We start from the raw sequence: 20,435 nt of genomic DNA, 5'->3' as shown, positions 1-20,435 counted from the left end.
GACTTGTAGTAGCATGACCTGTAATTTTTATAATTTAATGGTTCTTGTGGTTGGTTATCTTGGCTAAAACAATTTTTTCTGCTTTTAACAAAAGCTTCTTGAACAATCTGAAAAATAGATACCATGAAAAAAATCAATCATTTACTGTTGGCTATTCTTCCAGTTTCCTCTTGTTCATTGTTTTTTTCAATTTTAGAGAAATGGAATGGGCAATTCGCCGGCTTTCTGCCAAGCTAGCACTAGAGCATTTTGCTACCACGAAAAATGTCTTCAAATTAGTAAACTTGAAAAGAAATAAAACCAGCTATTCGTGTTACGAGACACGTATAAAAATAAATTTGTAAATATTAACAAATAACTTTATCTTATCATTATCACGCTGTTGGTTTATTCCAATAATCAGCAACTTTCGATATGAATTCTTAAGGGTCACTGGTGGTTTTCTTTTCTTTAAATTTGGAAGAAATCGCTAAGATAAAACAGCTAAAAGAAACAACAGGAATACAATCCGGTCATGGTCGTCCTACGGCCTACCTGGCGGCTACTCCTCACTGGTTGGAGCTGCTTCGGATCCTGGGGAGACTGAAACGAAAACCGTTCAACACTCTTGTCGCTCATCTTTTTACAGTCGAAAACTCTAAAGTCTTTTGGAATTTTATCTTGAATAAAAGTTGTTTTGGTGCCTCTAGTGTTTTGCTTCATAAATAATTTACCTTTCTTACATAAAATCGATGAACGCGGTGGGGTTAAAATACAAATTACTAATAATTTTTAAGCCATTTAGTCATTTTGATATTATGTATTTATTTACATTATTTCACATTTTTACAATATTCAGTGTTATTAGTACAGCTACATTTAAAAAAATATAAAAAAATAAAAGCATGGGCATTCTGCTGCAGTACAAATATCTGCTGCTTCAGTAAGTAAGTGACATCATTTTCCTGGAGAATTTTTGACGCAGTTCTCTAAGAACTCTAGCATCTTAAGACGATAGAGTCGATTATTACGTGCATAATGGTGGCTCAGCCGGCCATCCTTATCTGGAACATTTATGTCTGCTCCATGGGCTATTAGCAACTTTAGTGTATTTAGATTACCTCTTTCACAAACATAATGAATTGGTAACATTCCGTTTACATCTGCAACATTTACACTCGCACCTTCTTCGATTAAAAACTCTAATATCTCGTGATTACAAGTCTTACACGCGTAATGAATTGGTAGCTGTCCATGCGTATCACAAGCATTTATTTCGGCACCATTTCTTACCAGAAATCTTACCAAATCTATTTCACCACGTTTGCACAAAAAATGAATAGGCAACAGACCATTTGTGTCTGGAATATCTAAGCGTGCATCATGTTCTACCAAAAATTTCAATACATTTTTATTTGCTTTTGGCCAAAATTTAAACGTTGGATTGGCGTTAGTCCAACGTGAAGGTATTCTGTGGTTCAGTTCACACGCAAAATGTATCGGTAGATCCCCTTTCGTGTTAGGAACATTGATGTCTGCTCGTTTTTCTAGTAGAAGTGACATAATTGGAAGACCAAAATCATGATTGAAACACGCAAAATGCATCGGGAGATTACCATTTAAATCCGGGACATTTACTTCTGCACCTTTAGCCAGAAGTAGATTTACTATCTCTAGGTCACCATTGCAACAAGCATGATGCAGCGGCAGTACGCCCAATGCATCTAGAGCATCTATTTTCGTGCCATATGCTATCAGTACTTTTGCTATATCGGAATATCCTTTTCGACATACGAGGTGAATGGGCAATTGACCGTTTTTGTAAGGAATATTTACTTTCGCACCATTTTCCAACAAAAAGGTTATTACATGTAAATGGTGTTTTAGACACGCATCGTTTAACAGCAACTGAGCTTTTTCATCAGGAAAATCGAGCTTCGCACCTTTCGCTACCAAAAGATTTACGAGATCTACGTTTCCAGAATCGATCGCACAATGTAGTGGTAACCAACCGTCTGCATCTGGAACATTTAAATCCACGTCTTTTGATATAAGCAAATTTAGGAAGTTTATATTTCCTTGTTTACACGTGGGATGTATCAATGACTGAACATATTTATTTAAGATATCTACATCAGCGCCGTGCCCTAGTAGAATTTCGATTAAACCAAGACATCTTATTTCGCAGGCGTAATGTAAAGGTTGAAGACCACCTGCATCCACGACATCAAACTTCGCACCATTCATGACCAAAAAGCTTACCCCAGCTATATAGCCCATTTTACACATATAATGTATCGGAAATCTACCATTTCTATCGGGAACATCTATTTTCGCCCCGTTATTTAACATTAGCTTCAGCATTGCTAAATTGCGTGTTTCGCAAATATAATGTACTGGAAGTTGCCCTTTTGCATCAGGAACATCTATTTTTGCACCATTCTGTATCAAAACTTTTGCTAAGTTTATTTTCTGATGTTTACAGGCATAGTGGATAGGGCAGCAACCATTTGCGTCCGGAACATTTATATCACAACCAAAACTGATTAGTAATTTTAATGTAACCACACTTCCTTCGATACATACATTGTGAATTGCAAATCGACCATTTGTATCAAAAGCATCCCATTTAGCATTTTTTGCATTTAAAATAGTGAGCATCTTGTGTAAGTGGTATTTGGTAGCATAGTGCGTTAGAAATTGACCTTTGGAATTTGGAATATCTAATCTGATTTCTACATTTAACAAAATATAAGCAAATATTTCATCTATCTCAAGAGGACGAAGACCTAGAGAGCTTACAGAAAAAATAACTCCGTAAGATTGGTGATTTAAGAAAAGTTGTTCTAGGATACGTTGTGACCTGTAGTACATTGCCAGAGTTAAAATACTGGCGAAATTGATGCTATCAAACGCTTTCTTCAGTTTGGGAGAACATTTAATATACTCAAAAATTACGACAAAATCAAATCGAATCGCATAATATAGAATCACTTTTAGAAAATTTTGATTAGAGCAACTTTTTTTTTCGTAATCTGGAATTAAAAAAGGGAAGAAAAGTAGCAACTTTTTTGTACGAGTGTCGATTGATATGTTCATCTTGCGAAAAATATCTGATATATGCATATAGTCTAAGTCACCTATATGTCCATTATTAATTACCCAATCTCTGTGGAATTTCTTACCCTTAGTTATACGTCCTTTATCCTCGGAACAATTATAATTTTTAGTACGAGCACATGCTACTTCTAATAGATCGCGACCGATGAAATCTTTTTCGTTCAAATCTAGATCAGTACATTCATCCAAAAGTATAGGGTTTTTGTACACTACAGCGATAAAACCTTTAGAATTTTTGCATAGCATTAAATCTAAAAAAAATCGGATATTATCGAAGTGACCGTCAGAGATGAATTTTTTATCGCGTACTATTGGTGGATCAATTTCAAAAAGATACAGAGCGGCAAAATATTCGCCATACGAGTTGTGATTAAATTCAACACTTCCATTATTTGCAACTCCACATATAAACCCTACAGCATCTCCCTTATTTTCTATTGTTTCCAAAAAAATTTTTAATTGATGTTCGTAATTTGCATCGATTTTTGTCACAGAGAGATTGTCTAAGTAACAACGAGCAGCTACACTTTTGTAGCACTTGAGTTTAGTTTCCTTTTCGTCTTCAAATTGTTGAAATATATGCTCCACAGATAAATCAAGTTTACTTTTGTCTTGATAAAAAACTTTAAATTTTTCGTCTACGAAATGTCGATATAAATCGAGCACGGTGAAAACGCTATCTAATAAATTCAAATATTTTTCCTTGTCTTTTAAAAATAATTCAGTCAGCATATAAATCTGCAGAGGAATGCCCAATATTTCGTAATTTGGAAAAGACATAATATTTTTCTTAATTTTAATAAACGTCGCGGTTAAATCGTCCGCCGGAATTTCCAAACGCTCTTTCAGATATTTTCGTTGTTCTTCGTCGTCGAATTGTTTGATATTTCGCGAAAAACTACCTAACCTGTTTTCCAGTTTAGTTTTCAAGTTGTTCCGTGATGTTAACCATTGTTGTACCCCGCTTTGTGCTAAAGTCTGTACTAAAGTTAAAATCGCTTCTAGAGTGGCATCTGTAACTTCGTCCAGACCATCCCAAATTACTTGTATGTTATTTCGCTCCAGCATTGCTTTGAATACTTGTTGGTCGATGTTGGAGCACTTTTTTCTAACGTTGGTAAAGATATATTCCTTGAATTTTTCAACGTCGGCCCCATTTTCTCTAAAGTGAGTAAAGTGATTTCTGGCATAGATCACGATCGTCCATGTTGCAGAGGAAGTGTTAGTTTTTAAGCTCTTCATCAACGTGCTCTTCCCCATACCCGGTTCAGCGCAGACAATGTTGACATCTTGTTCTCCACTGTTAAAAAGTTCAGACTGGTGCAACGTATAAACGTTGAATTCATCGTTCAAACGAAATGTTTTGAGTTCGTTGAAGCGTTGCCCTTGTGAATTTTCACTTCTTATCCACTCGAAATATTGGTTGTCAAAGAAACGAAAAAAAAAAACTTCTGCTTGTGGATTCTTCGTGATTACAAGCTTAAATTCTTTTAGTGAAATGTGTTTTTCGCATATATAAATCTGTTGACAGACCATTTCTCGTTCGTTTATCTCAGATATTTCTTTTATTTCTGCCCCAGGCAACAGATTTTTAAATTGTTGACAATCTGCGACGCCGCTAACAAAAACCACCCTCTTTCCAGATTTACGTTTCAAAAATTCGATGTCTATTAAAATCTTCGTTAGACTTCTTTCAATGTGACTAGGTGGTAAAACTTCTTTTTGGTTACCTATTGGCAAAGGACCTTCCAGCATTTCTACCACTTCATCTGAAGTGATCAAAGAATCGATTTTTTCACATGCTTCTAGTAAATGTCTCAAACAAGCCTCCTTTTGTCCTTCTATAGAAAACGTGAAAGTGGTCAGAATTTTTTCGTATAATTCCACTTGTTCTTTCAGATCGGACAATTTTTGAAACACATTCTGACCAAGTGTAGTTTTATTGTTCTCATCGACTGATTTTGTCGCAGCTTTCAACACGATGACATTTTTGCAGCCAATTTTAAATGTTCCGTAAACTTGTGGACATTCTTGTACAACCAAAGGACATTTTCCAAGCAACCACATCAACTTATTCACCTTTAACGGATCGTCCCTGAGCAGATCTTCTTTGAATTGGAACGTCGTCAAGAAAAGTAAATATTTACCATTAATTTTCCCCACTTCTGTTAAATCTTGTAACTCGTTAATGGTGTCCGACCAAAGGTGACTAATTTTCTCATAATTTCTTTCGTCGATAATGCTGAAGTCGAATTTTGAAACCACCTCTCTAAAGATCGTTTCTTTTTCGTTAACAGATCTCGTGGCATCAAATGACAATGGTCTGACATGGGGTGACAAAACGCATAATGTAATAAAACGCGTCATCCAGCTTTTGTCCAGCTTTAGTTTGTTACCCTCTTTCATATTCCACTGGGTTATAAACTGTAAGTACTGGCTGACGATGGATTCGTCACACATAAAATTTTTCTTCAACATTTCACGTACATCAATGGCAAGTTGCGTAACATCGGCTTGACCAGTGTAGAGGTAAAACTTTTCGAAAAACTCATCATAATCACTTGACTCTTCTTGATTTTTGTTAATTTTGTGACAACAAGGTTTTCTCGATGAAGAATTGAGTAATTTATTTTCTTCGCTTGGTACAAAATCTATCACGAGTTGACGGAAATCTAACAGTTTGGCCTCACTGATATTTAACGAGGTGTTGGTAAATAAAATCATCTTAACATTTTGTTGCAGTTTTGAATGTTTACTGAAAGTGTCATAATATTTCTCGATGCTAAAATTTCTCTTCCCTGTTTTGGCGGTCAATTGAGCTCTTCCTAAAGGAGTTTTCTTGTCGACGTGTTTTAACTGTATGGCATATGTTTCTGTACGATTTTTAAAAACTATTTCAACAACGACGTCGTCGAAATCACCAAAGTCTCCGTCATTTGAAGACAAATAAAAGTTTTCGACATCATCATCAAGCGTCAGTTTTAAAATTAGATGTGCCATATACAGATCCTCGTAATCTTTTCCTTTCTCCGTGGTACCGCTTCTCTTCTTAAATTTCTGAAAAATAAATTTGATAAATTTTCTTCAAAGTGAAAATTTGTTTTGCCGATTTTTCTTTAAACTTCAGGAACATGCGAATATAGAGCGCAAGTAGTTAATGTGAATCTTACTTGTAACTTGTAAATGTACTTACTTTTTCTCTGCCTGGATTTGATGCGCTAGATCCTTCTTGATTTTCTGAATCCAGATCATCTCTTAAGTCACTCATTTTTTGGAGAGAATAGATTTGTACCAACTAATGTAGTCTCCTAATTAACAAATATAAATATCAGAAATATTGTAAAAAAGAAAGATTATTTTACCAATATAAGTTAGAAGTGCATTTACATATGTGCTTAAATTATGTTATCTTTGCATTTTTTGAGTCATAGATAAGGAAAATATTTTACCAGAATTAATAACACGTTTCCATTACGATAATACAATATATGCTAAATTATAGTTGGTAATTTTTACTTACCGTTTTCTAGTAAACCCCATTTAATAACATTGTGTCCAAACTTGAGAACAACTAAGATATTTAACTAAACAATAATTTGAGCATTCGTGTTTCGAGACTCACAAGAAAATAAATTTTCCGCTGTTGACAAATAATTTTATCTTATCACTTATCAGTACTGACTACTTAATTCCAATGATCAACAAGTTTCGACATTTTATCAGTATTTTTTAATAATCGGTCATGAGTTTTGACAAGATTAATGCGAAAACCTGAAAAACATACCAAGTTTCAAGAAACTCGGCAAACAAATTGACAATTGTGAACTGACGTGCTAACATTTCTGCCAATAGTTCAAATAATTGTAAGCCCCAAAATTTGCTTCAGTCATTAATAGTCACCCGGTAGTTAACTTGTATGGCAATTTGGTGACCTCAAAATATTAAAAACCAGTGACATAAATAACACAACCTTTTTTTTGTTTCTTCAGTTTTTCGATTTCAGTTTCTCAAGTTTTCAGTTTCTCGACTGTCGATTTCATTTTCTTTATTTTTTTCCATTCAATTTTTCAATGTTTCCATAACATATTTTTGGGTTTTTAAATTTGAATTTTTTCATTTTTTGATTTGGAATTCTTCTAGTTTTCATTTTAAATAATAATTATGAATTTTAAAATGTTTCACTTTCTCAATTTTACGATTTTAGGATTTTTCCTTTTTTCAGTTATTGGATTTTCAAACTGTTTCATTTATCCCAGTTTTCAATTTTTAAGTTATCAATGTGTCGATCTTTCAGTGTTACGGTTTTTCAAATTTACAATTTTAGCGATTCTACAGTTTTTCGATTTTACAATATTTGGGTTTTCCAAATTTTTCGATTCGATTTGTTTTTCTTGTTTCCAATTTTTTCGATGCATTAATTTTTTTCGACTTTTAAATTTTTCGAATGAAAAAAATGGAAAAATTGCAAAACTGTAAAATTGACAAATCGAAAATTAAAAAACGAAAATGTATAAAATTGAAACTTTAAAAAATGTAAAAACTAGAAATCAAGAACTTTGAAGAACCGAAAAATGCAAAAAATCGAAAAACCAAATATATATTGTAAAATTGAAATATTTAAAATTATAGAAGTCGGAAAATATAATTGAAAATAAAAAAACTGAAAAAGTGAAAATTAAAAAGAATGGAAAATCGAGGAACCAAAAAAATCCAAGATTGAAATTTTGAAAAATTGAATAAACGAAAAATTATAAAACGAAAGAAACATTGAAATAGATAAAAGAAATGAATAAACGAAAAATTTACAATTTTTACGATCTTTAAAATCTTCGCAGTGTTCACAATCTTCAAAATCTTTACAATTATTGAAAACTTCGGAATCTTCAGAATTCTGGGAAGACTCGGAATCCTCGGAATCTTAAGAATCTTCGAAATCTTCGGATTTTTCGAAATCTTCGGATTCCTTAAATTCTTCGGAATCTTCAGAACGTTCAGAATTTTCAGAATGTTCAGAACCTTCAGTATCTTTATAATCTTTAGAGATTTTGTAATCTTTCTAAGTTTTTGAGAATATTTGAAATCCTTGAACCCTTAGAATGCTTAGAATTCTTAGAATTCTCGAAATCCTTTTTTTTCAGGATCTTTTTGGTCTTTAGGATTTCTATAATCTTTACGATCTTTGGGATCCCTGAAATTCGTTGAATCGTTAGAAAACTTGGAACCCTTGGAAGCCTTAGAATTCTTATAATTCTTGGAATCTTTATAATAATAATGATGGTTTATTTACTGCAAACGCTAGCTTTAAAGAGAACCTTTATTTTTTTTTAGAAACTTTTCAAACCGTACAATCCTTGAAATCTTTAGAATCTTTATAACCCATATATTGAAAGCCTTGGAACTTTCGAAACCCTCAACACATTTGTAAAAGTCAGAATTCTTGGAGTTCTTGGCATCCTTGGAACCCGTGGCATCCTTGAAATTCTTGGAATCTTTGAAATATATAAAAACTTTAGGACCTTTGGAACGTTTGAAACGCTTGGAATGCTTGCAATTCTTAGAACCTGTAGAAACTTTGAAATCTTTAGAATCTGCGGAATAATTGAAATCCTTGTAATCCTTGAAATCTATAGAAATTTTTGTATCATTTAGATACAATGATACTAAACCTTCTCCAATTGTCCAATTCTCTTGAATAGCTTGCGAACAATTGGAACCCTTGGAATGCTTGTAATCTTCAAAATCCAAAAAATTTTAGACGTTCTAGGACCTTTAGAAGCTTTAGAATCTTCAGAATCTTTAGGATCTTCATCTTCTTTAGAATCTTCAGAATCTTTAGGACTTTTATGTTCTTTAGAATTTTTGGAGACCTAGAATCTTAGAAACTCTAAAATTTTATAGAATCTCTAGAATCTCTAGAATCTCTAGAATTTCTAGAATCTTTAGAACTTCTAGAAAAACTAAAAACTAGAAATTCTACAATCTGAAATTTTTGGAATCATTGGAATCTAGCGAACAGTTTTTGGGTTTCTGGGGTTTCGGAAACGAAAAACTGAAGGAATGAAAATTTTCATGATCGAAAATCTAAACGTTTGAAAAACTGATAATTAGAAAAATTCAAAACGAAAAATTGTAAAATCGAAAAACTGTAAAATTGAATAACTCTAAATCAAGAAAGTTAAAAATCGAAGTAAGAACGTGAAATAAATTCGAAATATTGCAAATCGAAAAATTGTAATATATACATATATCAAAAATCGGAAAATTGAGATATTGCAAAACCAGAAAACTAAAGAATTTTTGAAAATTCAATAATGGGTGTAAAAGATGCTCACTCAACATAGCAACTAAAAACTAATTCGTTAAGAAAAATATAGAAATTGAAAAATCCAAAAACTGTAAAATTGTGAACATTTCAGTTGTAATAAATTTGTACTTTTTGTTCGCAATCTGGGAAAATGAAAAAGTATAAATTGAGAACTTGAAAAATTTAAGAGCTAAATTAAAAATTGAGCAATCTAAAAAATCGAAATTAATGCATTAAACATAAAAACTGAAAAACCAAACCACTGAAAAATCATAAAATCGAAGAATCACAAAAGCTGGGAAAACGACAAACTGAAAAATCGAATGTTCAAAATTCAAAAAATTGAAAATGTAAGAATAAAAACTAAAAAAAATAAAATCAGACATTTGTAAAACGAAAAACTGAAGCAATGAAAAATTGTAGGTATGTTCGTTTACAGATAATCTCAGAGTTAGGTACCGCCTTTAACAAAATTGATGGAAAACTTGATAATGATATTTTACCGTCGAAATAAAGTGAATCATAAACAACAGAAACTAAAGCAAATTTTTTCGAATTTATATATTAAATATAATAATTAATAAAAAAATGATTTTCTGGCACAGAAAAATTACCCATTACCCGGTTTTTGTCTTGCTTCAAATTTCATTTTTTGCCAAAAAATGTATACCTACCTGAACTCCTGAAAACGCAAGCAAGACAATATATGAAATTTTTTCAGTACTTAGATAATGGACAAACATGATATTGTATTAGCCATTAGTCATTAATCAACTCAAAATTCTGCAATTTACCCAAAGAATATCTATTTCACAAAAAAAAACTCAAACAAAATATTAATAAAATACAGATTTTAAAAAACTTTCATCAAACCCGCATATGTGTCTGAGAATTATAAGTTATAACGTTTCGATGGTTTTTCAATCTTCGCAGACTAGACTACATCTTAGCTGGATGTCTTTTAATGTACTTCAGGGGCAACCAATTTTACTGACTTATATAATAAAAAAAGAAAATTCCAGAAATTAAACTAATCGCTTGTCCAAGAATCTGCATTTATTCGCTTATGCTTCAGGGGTGAGGAAAGTTCTCTAATTCTTGTGAAATTATTATTATTATTTTATTATTACATAAAAGTACTACATAATAATTTTATACATACTTATTATTTTGCTAATTTTGTTTGTAACTACATAAAATATGGGCATTCCGCTGCAGTCTTTAGAAAAAACTTCAACTTACATATATATGATAATAAAATAAAAAATACCTTTTAAGACAAAGTTTAAAACAGCAACAACAATCTGTTGCAGAAATAACTTAACTATTAACCTAATTACATGTACTTTAAAATTGTTTGTTACTAATACACTTGCAGACTTTTATTGAATCTGAATAAAACTAAGCTCCACCTCAGTCATGCATTAGCATGACTTTCATAATACTGTATATAAATTAAAGTCTTTCTGAGATATATTCCATGAACTTAATAGAGCTATAAAAGCTTCAGCTTAAAGCACAATAATAATAATAATAATAATATAATATTAATAAGAATAATATTAGTCTTATTAAGAAAGTTGACGCAAACGAGGACGCTTTTGGAGAATCGTTACCGTTAATTTCTAGAAATTTCAGTATTTCTTGACGGTGGAAATAATTCTTATCTGCATATTCGCGGACCCGACGATCACTTATATCTGCACCATATGCCACTAACAATTTCACTGTACTAAGAGACCCTCCCTCACAAGCCGCATGTATCGGTAACACACCCTTTACATCTGCAACATTCACACTCGCACCGTTTTCAATCAAAAACTTCACAATTTCGTCACTATGAACATCCCATTCACACGCGTAATGAATCGGCAGCCGTCCACATTGATCAGAAACATTCAGATCAGCTCCTTTCTCTGCTAGCAGTTTTACCAGTTCTGGTTTATTTTGTCTGCACACCGAGTGCATCGGAAACCTTCCATTCGCGTCTGCAATGTCTAAACGCGCACCACGCTGCACTAAAAATTTCACTACAGATTCGTCAATTCCTTTCCACAATGGAAAACCTAGACTGTGATAACCGAAATTCGAAGCCGTTCTGCAGCTCGGTTCACACGCAAAATGTATGGGTAGATGGCCTATTGCGTTACGAACATTGACGTCTAGATCTTTTTCTAGGAGGAGCGATATTATTGGAAGACCAGATTTATCATTGAGACATGCGTAATGTAACGGTAGATTACCATGTAAATCTGGAAGATTGCCTTGTGCACCTAGGCGTAGTAGTAGCTTTACTAGATTCACGTCAGCCCTCAAACACGCATAATGCAATGGCCGAAGACCAATTTCATCTAGAACATTTAATTTTATTCCAGAAGTTACCAATTTTTTTACTGCATCTGCACTTCCACTTTTCACTGCACAGTGTATTAGCAACTTACGATCTCTTTTTTTTCAAAACGTTGAGAATTGCACCATTTTTTAGCAACAGGTTTAATACTTTTGAATGTCCTCTTTCACATGCATATTGTATTGGATATTTACCGTTTCCATCTTTAACATTTATCACAGGTTTATCAATGTTAATTAGGAATTTGACAATATTTGTTGCTCCTTGCTCACACATGTAATGAATCGGTAGCTTGCCTTTTGTATCCGGCGTATTAACACTCTGGCCTTTTTCTACTAAAAACTGTACTATTTTAAAGTCACGGAAATAATTTTCGCAAGCATAATGAATCGGCAGTTGCCCGTTTACAGCCTCCAATTTCGCACCCTTCGTGACCAAAAACTCTACTACGTCTACATCGCCACTTTGACACATATAATGTATCGGGTATTTACCATTTGTGTCAGGAATATCTACTTTGGCCCCCTTCTCTACCATTAACTTCACCATTTCCGTATTGCCTTTCTCGCACATGTAGTGTATCGGATACCGTTTATGTCTATCAGGAGCGTCTAGCTTTGCACCCTTCTCTACTACAACTTTTGTTAATTCTGTTGTATCATATTCACATGTATAGTGGATAGGCAAGTAATCCTTTCCGTCTGGAAAGTCTATATCGCAACCAAAATCGATGAGTAACTCTAGTGTCTCCACATTTCCTGTCATACATGCATAGTGAATTGCACAGCGATCTTTTGCATCAAAAGCATCCCATTTTGCTTTTTTTGTATTTAGTACTTTGAGTGTCTTATGTAGATTGTTCCTAGAAGCATAGTGCGTTAGAAACTGACCTTCGGAATCTGGCTCATCTAATGAAATGTTGACATTTGACAAAACATCCGCGAATATTTCGTCTAGTTGAAGAGGAGTTAGAGCTAAATAGCTTACAGAATAAAGAACCTGATAAGATCGATCATCGAAGAAAAGTCGTTCTAGGATACAATGTGATCTGTAATACATTGCCAAAGCTAAAATATTGCCGAAATTAATGCTTTTATATATTTCCTTAGTTGAGGGCCAATATTCAACGTAGTCAAAAATTACAACAAAATCAAATCTGATGGCATAATATAGAATCATCGTATTTAAATATTCTTGATCGAAACGATATTCTTCGGAAAGTAGAATTAAAAAAGGCAAGAAAAGGAATAACTTTTTATAGCGAATATCATTGATTGATGTATTACTACGAAAAGTAGGTCATATCTGCGTATAGTTTAAGTCACCACTGTATCCTCTATAAACTACCCAATTTCTAAGGAATCGGCCATCATGAAGTATACTTTTATTTTTAGGGTAAGCATAATTTTTACTGTAAGCACATGCCACTTCTAATATTTCACGACGGATGCCATCTCTTTCGTTCAACTGTTCATCAGTGCATTTATCTAATAGTATAGGATTCTTGTATAAAACTGCGACAAAACCTTTATATGTTTGGCATAACATCAAATTTAAAAAAAATCGGATATTATCGAAGTGACCGTCAGAGATGAATTTTTTATCGCGTACCATGCAACGACAGGTTTCTGAAAGATACAGTGCTGCAAAATATTCACCGTACGAGTTGTGACTAAACTCAACAACCTCATCACTCGTCATTTGGCATATAAACCCCACAGAATCCCCCTCTTGTTCTATTTCCTGCGAAAACTTTTCTAATTGACGTTCGACATTTTCGTCAGTACTAATTGTCCCAGAGACCAGATTCTTTAAGTAATAACGAGCAGCTACAATTTTATAGCACTTGATTTTTTTTTCTTTCATGCGTTCGTATTTCTTAAAATTCTTCTCCACAGAACAATCTACATTGTTCTTTTCTTTATAAAGTTCGAAATTTTGGTCTACGAAATGTTGATATAAATCGAGCACTGTAAAATGATTGTCTAATAATTTCAAATATATTTTCTTGCGGCTTAAAAACAACTGAGTTAGCATAAAAATTTGCAGAGGAATGCCCAATATTTTATTTTTCGGAAAATGAATAATATATTTCTTAATTTTACTTAATATTAAGTTTGATTCGTCGGCCGGTCTCGGCACACGTTCTTCAATGTATTTTTGTAATTCTTCCTCGTTGAATGGTTTTATATTTCGCGAAAGACGACCTAACCTGCTTTCCAGCTTAGTTTTCAAGTGGTTCCGGGAGGTTACGCATTGTTGTACGCCCCTTTCTGCTAAATTTTGCACCAAGGTTAAAATCTTCTTTAGTGTGTCATCTGAAACTTCGTCGAGACCATCCCAAATTACTTGTATCCTATTTCCATCCAGCATTGATTTGAATACTTCTCTCTCGAAATTGGAGTACTCCTTGTGGTCAAGAATATATTCCTTGAACTTTTCAAGGTCGGCACCATTTTTTCTAAAGTGGGAAAAGAGCTTTCTGGCTTTGATTACGATCGTCCATTTTTCAGAAGAAGACTTGTTTTTTAGGCTTTGCATCAATGTACTCTTTCCCATTCCTGGTTCTGAGCAGATAATATTGATATCTTGTTCGTTACTGCTAAAAAGCTCAGACTGGCGCAACGTATGATCCCTGGATTCATCACGCAAACGAAAATGATTAAGTTTCTTGAAGTGTTTCTCCGAACGAAAATTTTGACTTCTTATCCACTCCAAGCATTGATTGTTCACGTAGCGGAAATGATGAATTTCCATTTCTGGATACTTCGTGAATACTTCCCTCGAAATGTCTTTTTTACATATATAAATATGTTGGCGGTCGGGGAGCTCCACCAGATCTGTATTGTTTATGTCTGTAATTTCTTTTATTTTTTCACTTCCTAACAGTTTTTTAAATTTTTTACAATCTACTACACCGTCAACAAGTACAACGCGTTTTTCACTACCACGTTTCAAAAATTCGAAATGTATTAAAATTTTTGTCAGAGTTCTTTCGACGTAACAAGTTTTGTCAGGTAAAACTTCCGGTTTACCTATCAATAAGGGGCCTCCCAGCATCTCGACCACTTGATCTGAAGTGATTTTTTCGCAGGGTCCTAGTAGATGTCTCAGAGGAGTTTCCTTTTGTCCCTCTATAGAATACGTAAAAGTCGTGAGAATTTTTTCGTATAATTCCGTTTGTTCTTTCACTTGTTGTTTAAGATCGGACAATTGTTGAAACACATTCTGACCACGTGTAGTTTTATACTTCTCATCGACTGATTTTTCCGCATCTTTCAACAGGATGACATTTTTGCACCCAATTTTAAATGTTTCGTAAACTTGTGGACATTCTTGTACAACCAAAGGACATTTTCCAAGCAACCACATCAACTTATTCACTTTTAACGGATCGTCCCTGTACAGATCTTCTTTGACTCGGAGCGTCTTCAGGAAAAGTAAATATTTGCCATTAATCTTCCCCACTTCTGTTAAATCTTGTAACTCGTTGATGGTCTCCGACCAAAGTTGACTAATTTTCTCATAGTTTCTTTTGTCGATAATGCTGAAGTCGAATTTTGAAACCACCTCTCTAAAGATCGTTTCTTTTTCGTTAACAGATCTCGTGGAATCAAATGATAGTGGTCTGACATGGGGTGACAAAACGCACAATGTAATAAAACGCGTCATCCAGCTTTTGTCCAGGTTCAGTTTCGTACCCTTTTGCATACTCAACTCGGTTATAAACTGTACGTAGTGGTTGACGATGGATTCGTCACACATAAAATTTGTCTTCAACCTTTCACGTAGATCATCGGCAAGTTTCTTAACATCGGCTTGATCCGTGTAGAGGTAGAACTTTTCGAAAAACGCATCATATTTACTTGAACTGTCTTGATTATTTTTAATTGTGTGACAACAAGGAGTTTTTCGTGAAGTATTCAGTATTTTATTTTCTTCGCTGAGTACTAATTTTACTGGCAGTTGACCGAACTTGAACTCTTTTTCCTCGCCCATATTCAACGAAGTGTTGGTAAACAAAATCATCTTGACATCTTGTTTCAGCCTTGAACAATTATTAAAAGTGTCGTAATATTTCTCGATGCCAAATTTTTTTTTCCCCGTCAGCTGAGCTATTCCTATAGGAGCTTTGTTTTCGACGTACTTTAACTGTATTGCATATGTTTCCGTACGATCTTTAAATACAATTTCAACCACAACGTCATCGAAATCCCCAAATTCTTTATCATTCGAAGATAAGTAAAAGTTGTCGACGTGATCATCAAGCGTCAGTTTTAAGATTAAATGTGCCATACACAGATTCTCGAAACGCGTGCCGTTGTTCGTGGTACCCTTTCTTTTCTGAAACTCCTGAAAAATGAATTTAATTGAACCTAGAATTTTATTCAGTAAGGACTATTAATGAAAACGTAATAATGCAATTTTTTCCAGAGTAACCTAAATACTAAGACGATTATAATTTTCCATCCTCTGTGGAATTTGCTAGACATATTAAACCATCTCAATTTGAATTTTACATTATTTTGAGATTTTTCGACTGAGTTCAAATTTTTTTACTGAAAACTTTAGTTTTTATTGCGCGTTTTAAAAGAAAGGAAAAATAAGTTAAATATAAAATAGTGACCAATTATTTTGAAAAAGTGTATAAAAATGGTATCTAGAAATTAATGGAAATATGGTAGTTGAATGTTGTAACAGATTAAGAGTTTCTATAATAAATGTGTCAAAACAATTCAAAATCTCTCTTTTTTACCAAATTTTTTCAGTTCGTACCAAATTTTGAATGGATTGAAATAACAGCTGACGGATTTGACATTCAAATCCGTCTTCTTTTCTTATAAAAGAAAACTTGATAAATTTACGTATACCTGGTCACCGGACTTATCAAATATCAGTATACATATTTTATTCTTCATAAGAAACGGTTTAGGGTAGATAACGTTGTACGTATTTTTAAAATCTAATCTAATCTTTGGTACGATTTTTTAAGACGTAGAACTGAAATGAGTATTATGGACCGAAAGTAAATTAATGATGATAATAATAATTATAAAATTCACTTACTCTTTCTCCACTTCGACTTGACGCACTAGATTCTCCAGGGTTCTCGGAAGCCGCATGATTGAAGGCACCCATTTTTTGAGAGAGAACGAATTTGTGTCAATTGGTGTAGGCTACTAAACTAAGAAAGATAAATATCAAAAAAGGGAAATATTTTAATAGTGTTAATAACAAAACTACAGTTATTTATGTATTAAGGGCATAATCAGGGAGATTGGGGCACGAGGGAATGTTTAAAACCCGACGGAGGAGGGCTTTTAATTTCCCGAGTTTTATACTAGTGCATAATTTCGAGAATTATACACGTGGTACATTCAACGTTTTATTCTATTTTAGTTTCTAAACTATTTTTAACGAAATATTGAGTATTTTCGGCAAGACTGTGTAAATTGTGCCGATGCTAACTTTAATACATAGCTGGCTAATATTTTGATGTTGATTATTTAATAATTCGTTTTTCAAAATGCAAATTAAAGAAGCGGAAAACATTTATTCAAAAGAAAGTTTAGAAGAATTTGAAGTCGGTCAGGTAATTAATCATTTGATAAAATATTATTTTTCCAACTTAAAAAAATGTTGAATATCGAATTGAATAATTAATTGATTAGTGTAAATGAACAATCAATGCAAAAATCAATGCTTAGCGATTTTTGACAGATTTGTGCGATAAAGGCCAGCTTACGCCCCCATTTGGGTGCTTATAAACAAGATTACGATTCTAAAATAGAATAAAATATAAAATTAACTTACCGTTAGGTATATTACCCGTCGACGCTACTTGGGGACATTCATTGTATCTAAACTTAAAAAGAAATAGGACACTAAGTATTTTACTGAGCAACGTAACTATTCGTATTACGAGACACGTATGAATATAAATTTTTATATATTCACAAATAACTATCTTATCATTATCACTTATCAAGCTGTTGGTTTAATTCTAATAATCAGCAACTTCGATACGCACACGCTCTGGAAACTCCACTCCCCTGCTCATTTAGGCGCAGGGAAAGTGGATTTCCCGGGCAAGTCAGGTAAAGACTTCAGAAGAAAATTTTACCTGACTCTGAATTCATGATTTATGAATCAACAATTATTACACACGGATAAAACAGCTAATCCAGAAAAGGCGAATAAAATTTGGTCACGGTCATCCTACGGTCTCCCTGGCCGCGGTTCCTCGCAGAACGGTGCTGCTACGGATCCTGAGGAGGCGGCGAAACGGAGTTCAATACTGTCGTCGCTCACATCATAACTGACGAACATAAGGGAGTTAAAATAAAAGTTTATAATAATGTTCGGACTTTTTGTCATTTTGATACTATTCATTTACATTATTTCATATTTTTACAATGATCAATACTATGCTACAGTTACATTTAAAAGTTTATAAAAAAATAAAAACATGGGCATTCTGCCGCAGTACAAAAGTCTTTTGATGCGAAAACGTATCTTGAGGAAGTTAAAAGTGACTACTTCTGGAGAACATTTGACACAATTTTCTAAAAGTTCCATTATTTCACAACAATATACTATTGCAAAAAAACATTATAAGATATGTACTTTAACAATAAATAATTAAAAATATAATTTTGTTTTATTGGACATATTCAAATTAAGTAGTTGCATATGTATGTTTCGCATATTTAGCTGCACAATTTTCATTTCAGTAACAATAATTCATTCATCGTACCTTTATTCCTTCCTACACCGATTCCCAATGTTGGGCAGTATCTAGATACTTGTATTTAAATAAAGTATCTAGATACATTTTTGGGTATCTAGTATCTGTATCTAGATAAAATCGAATTTAAGCACAAAATATCTGTATCTAGATACAAAATTAATGGCGCAGATACAGATACATTTTTTTTTCACTTTTTTTCAGTAGTTATTACTTGAGTAATACTAGTAGTAATTTTTGATACTTCATGTTGGTGATTTTGGTCACATAAACAAAAAAAATTGGTCTAAAGAGTTTAGACAGTACTTCCCTCGCTGTCGGAAACTTAACGACTGCATGCCTATTGTGTTTTTTTTCTCATTACATTTTTGTAGTGGGAATTTAACAAAAAATTGCGATGACGTCATCAACATTTTTGCAAGGACACGTATATCAGTTGGGATAGATGTAGTGTAATACTAAGAATAAAATTATTATATTCTCAAATTTTCGGGAAAATGAATTGGGTCGTTTTGAATATTGATTTGTAATAATCAATAAAATAACGAAACAATTTACTCACGTATACGTATCAGAGGCAACTGAAAATCGTGTATGTATAAACATTCTTAATTTAAGATGACAGGCGTAACAGCATACGTAAGAGTCAAACAGAGAAACTGTAAACAAAACGACCATCGGTTTTATTGCTTCGACTTCCGCTTATTATATAAAACATTGGGTTTTATTTTAATTCTTGACGGTGAAATTCACAATTGGTTGATTATAAACATGTCTATTTCACATTCGCGGAACCAAGTGAGCGCATAAAACAAATGCAGGTCTGTAATGTTAAAGTCGATGTAAATAAGCGTGCTACCCTTATGTTTCAACCGAGTTTTTCCTTTAACAAATTTTTGTCTACCAAATTGGGTTGGTTGGGATGTAATACTAATAATAAGTGTTGCCTTTAATTTAATCAATAAAATAAATTGACTTCATTAATTTTTTTGAACCACCTCTTAAGAAAATCTAAAAAATATGAATGGAATGATAAATCACAAGTACAAACTCATCATATTTTTTGCATTTTAGATAGGATTTATTCAGCAAAATTTAAGGGTGACGTCATCAATTTTTTTAGGAGGGATGAACAAATACATTTTGAACAAAAGTTTACCATGCTTATAATAACTTTAAAATATTCCCAAGATTTCAAAGCATTCGGTTTTGTAATTCCTGATTAAATCGATAAAATAAATTCACGCTTTCATTAATTTTTTTGAGTCACCCTGCATATGCAAATCCAAAAATATGATTGGAATGATAAATCACAAGTACAGACTCATCATATTTTGTACATTTTAGATACGATTTATTCGGCAAACTTTTGAGCTGACGTCATCAGTTTTTTGTAGAAGATAACCAAATATATTTTGACTAAAAATTTATTATGCTCTTTATAACCTTAAAACATCTGCAAGATTTCAAAGCATTCGGTTTTGTAGTTCCTGATTAAATCAATAAAATAAATTTACGCATTCATTAATTTTTTTGAGTCACCCTGTATATGCAAATCGAAAAAATTTGAATGGAATGATAAATCACAAGAAGAGACTCACCATATTTTGTACATTTTAGATAGGATTTTTTCAGCAAAATTTTGTGGTGACATCATAAATTTTTTAGGGGGGACGACCAAATACGTTTTGATCAAAAATTTACCATGCTTATGATAATTTTAAAATATCTTCAAGATTTCGAAGCATTCGGTTTTGTAGTTCCTGAGTAAATCAGTAAAATAAATTTACGCTTTCATTTATTTTCTTGAATCACCCTGTATATGCAAATCCAAAAAATATGAACGGAGTGATAGATCACAAGTACAGACTGATCATATTTTGTACATTTTAGATATGATTTATTCGGCAAACTTTCGAGCTGACGTCATCAAG

At 32.9% G+C, this 20,435-nt stretch overlaps 4 protein-coding genes across 8 annotated transcripts in view; 1 reads left to right on the top strand and 3 right to left on the bottom strand.

The window, feature by feature from the left end:
- LOC135138396 (ly6/PLAUR domain-containing protein 6B-like) overlaps positions 1-20,435 on the top strand; it is a 432,620-nt gene that overhangs the window by 159,602 nt on the left and 252,583 nt on the right. The gene's annotated exons all lie outside the window — the stretch shown is intronic.
- On the bottom strand, positions 411-6,727 carry LOC135138055 (uncharacterized). Of its 3 annotated transcripts, none has more exons than XM_064067897.1 (4): positions 6,620-6,727; positions 6,293-6,407; positions 4,007-6,156; positions 411-582 (listed from the first exon to the last, which is right to left on the bottom strand). In XM_064067897.1, exons 2-4 carry the CDS (start codon positions 6,365-6,367, stop codon positions 549-551), a joined length of 2,259 nt encoding a protein of 752 aa, XP_063923967.1. In that variant the 5' UTR covers positions 6,368-6,407; positions 6,620-6,727; the 3' UTR covers positions 411-548. The 3 variants fall into 3 exon arrangements, with proteins under 3 accessions (XP_063923967.1, XP_063923965.1, XP_063923966.1); XM_064067896.1 differs by lacking the exon at positions 411-582 and adding an exon at positions 1,296-1,386 and having other exon boundaries at positions 1,418-6,156; XM_064067895.1 differs by lacking the exon at positions 411-582 and having other exon boundaries at positions 780-6,156.
- Positions 8,209-12,812, bottom strand: LOC135137983 (poly [ADP-ribose] polymerase tankyrase-like). Its single transcript, XM_064067785.1, has 4 exons — positions 12,644-12,812; positions 11,948-12,511; positions 10,995-11,754; positions 8,209-8,287 (listed from the first exon to the last, which is right to left on the bottom strand). Exons 1-4 carry the CDS (start codon positions 12,810-12,812, stop codon positions 8,209-8,211), a joined length of 1,572 nt encoding a protein of 523 aa, XP_063923855.1.
- On the bottom strand, positions 10,235-17,671 carry LOC135137903 (uncharacterized). Of its 2 annotated transcripts, none has more exons than XM_064067676.1 (3): positions 17,568-17,671; positions 16,821-16,938; positions 10,235-16,106 (listed from the first exon to the last, which is right to left on the bottom strand). In XM_064067676.1, exons 2-3 carry the CDS (start codon positions 16,890-16,892, stop codon positions 13,053-13,055), a joined length of 3,126 nt encoding a protein of 1,041 aa, XP_063923746.1. In that variant the 5' UTR covers positions 16,893-16,938; positions 17,568-17,671; the 3' UTR covers positions 10,235-13,052. The 2 variants fall into 2 exon arrangements, with proteins under 2 accessions (XP_063923746.1, XP_063923747.1); XM_064067677.1 differs by having other exon boundaries at positions 16,821-16,933.

The sequence above is a fragment of the Zophobas morio genome, unplaced genomic scaffold (genome assembly GCF_036711695.1).
Source record: "Zophobas morio isolate AGI-343-1 ecotype UQ-CSIRO unplaced genomic scaffold, CSIRO_AGI_Zmor_V1 ptg000030l, whole genome shotgun sequence".
NCBI lineage: Eukaryota > Metazoa > Arthropoda > Insecta > Coleoptera > Tenebrionidae > Zophobas > Zophobas morio.
This window is presented reverse-complemented; position numbering and strand designations above follow the sequence as displayed.

Bases quoted from the DNA above. Each gene is read 5' to 3' on its own strand.
- LOC135137983 (XM_064067785.1), bottom strand. From the start codon at position 12,812: ATGTATTACAGATCACATTGTATCCTAGAACGACTTTTCTTCGATGAT. The intron at 12,512-12,643 runs GTCAGTTTCTAA...CATGTATGACAG, and splicing joins AGATGAGCCAGATTCCGAAG to GAAATGTGGAGACACTAGAG. The intron at 8,288-10,994 runs GTTTGCGTCAAC...AACGAATTTCAG, and splicing joins GATTCTCCAAAAGCGTCCTC to GGATCCCAAAGATCGTAAAG.
- LOC135137903 (XM_064067676.1), bottom strand. From the start codon at position 16,892: ATGGGTGCCTTCAATCATGCGGCTTCCGAGAACCCTGGAGAATCTAGT. The intron at 16,107-16,820 runs GTAAGTGAATTT...TTCATTTTTCAG, and splicing joins CAAGTCGAAGTGGAGAAAGA to GAGTTTCAGAAAAGAAAGGG.
- LOC135138055 (XM_064067895.1), bottom strand. From the start codon at position 6,367: ATGAGTGACTTAAGAGATGATCTGGATTCAGAAAATCAAGAAGGATCT. The intron at 6,157-6,292 runs GTAAGTACATTT...TTTATTTTTCAG, and splicing joins CAAATCCAGGCAGAGAAAAA to AAATTTAAGAAGAGAAGCGG.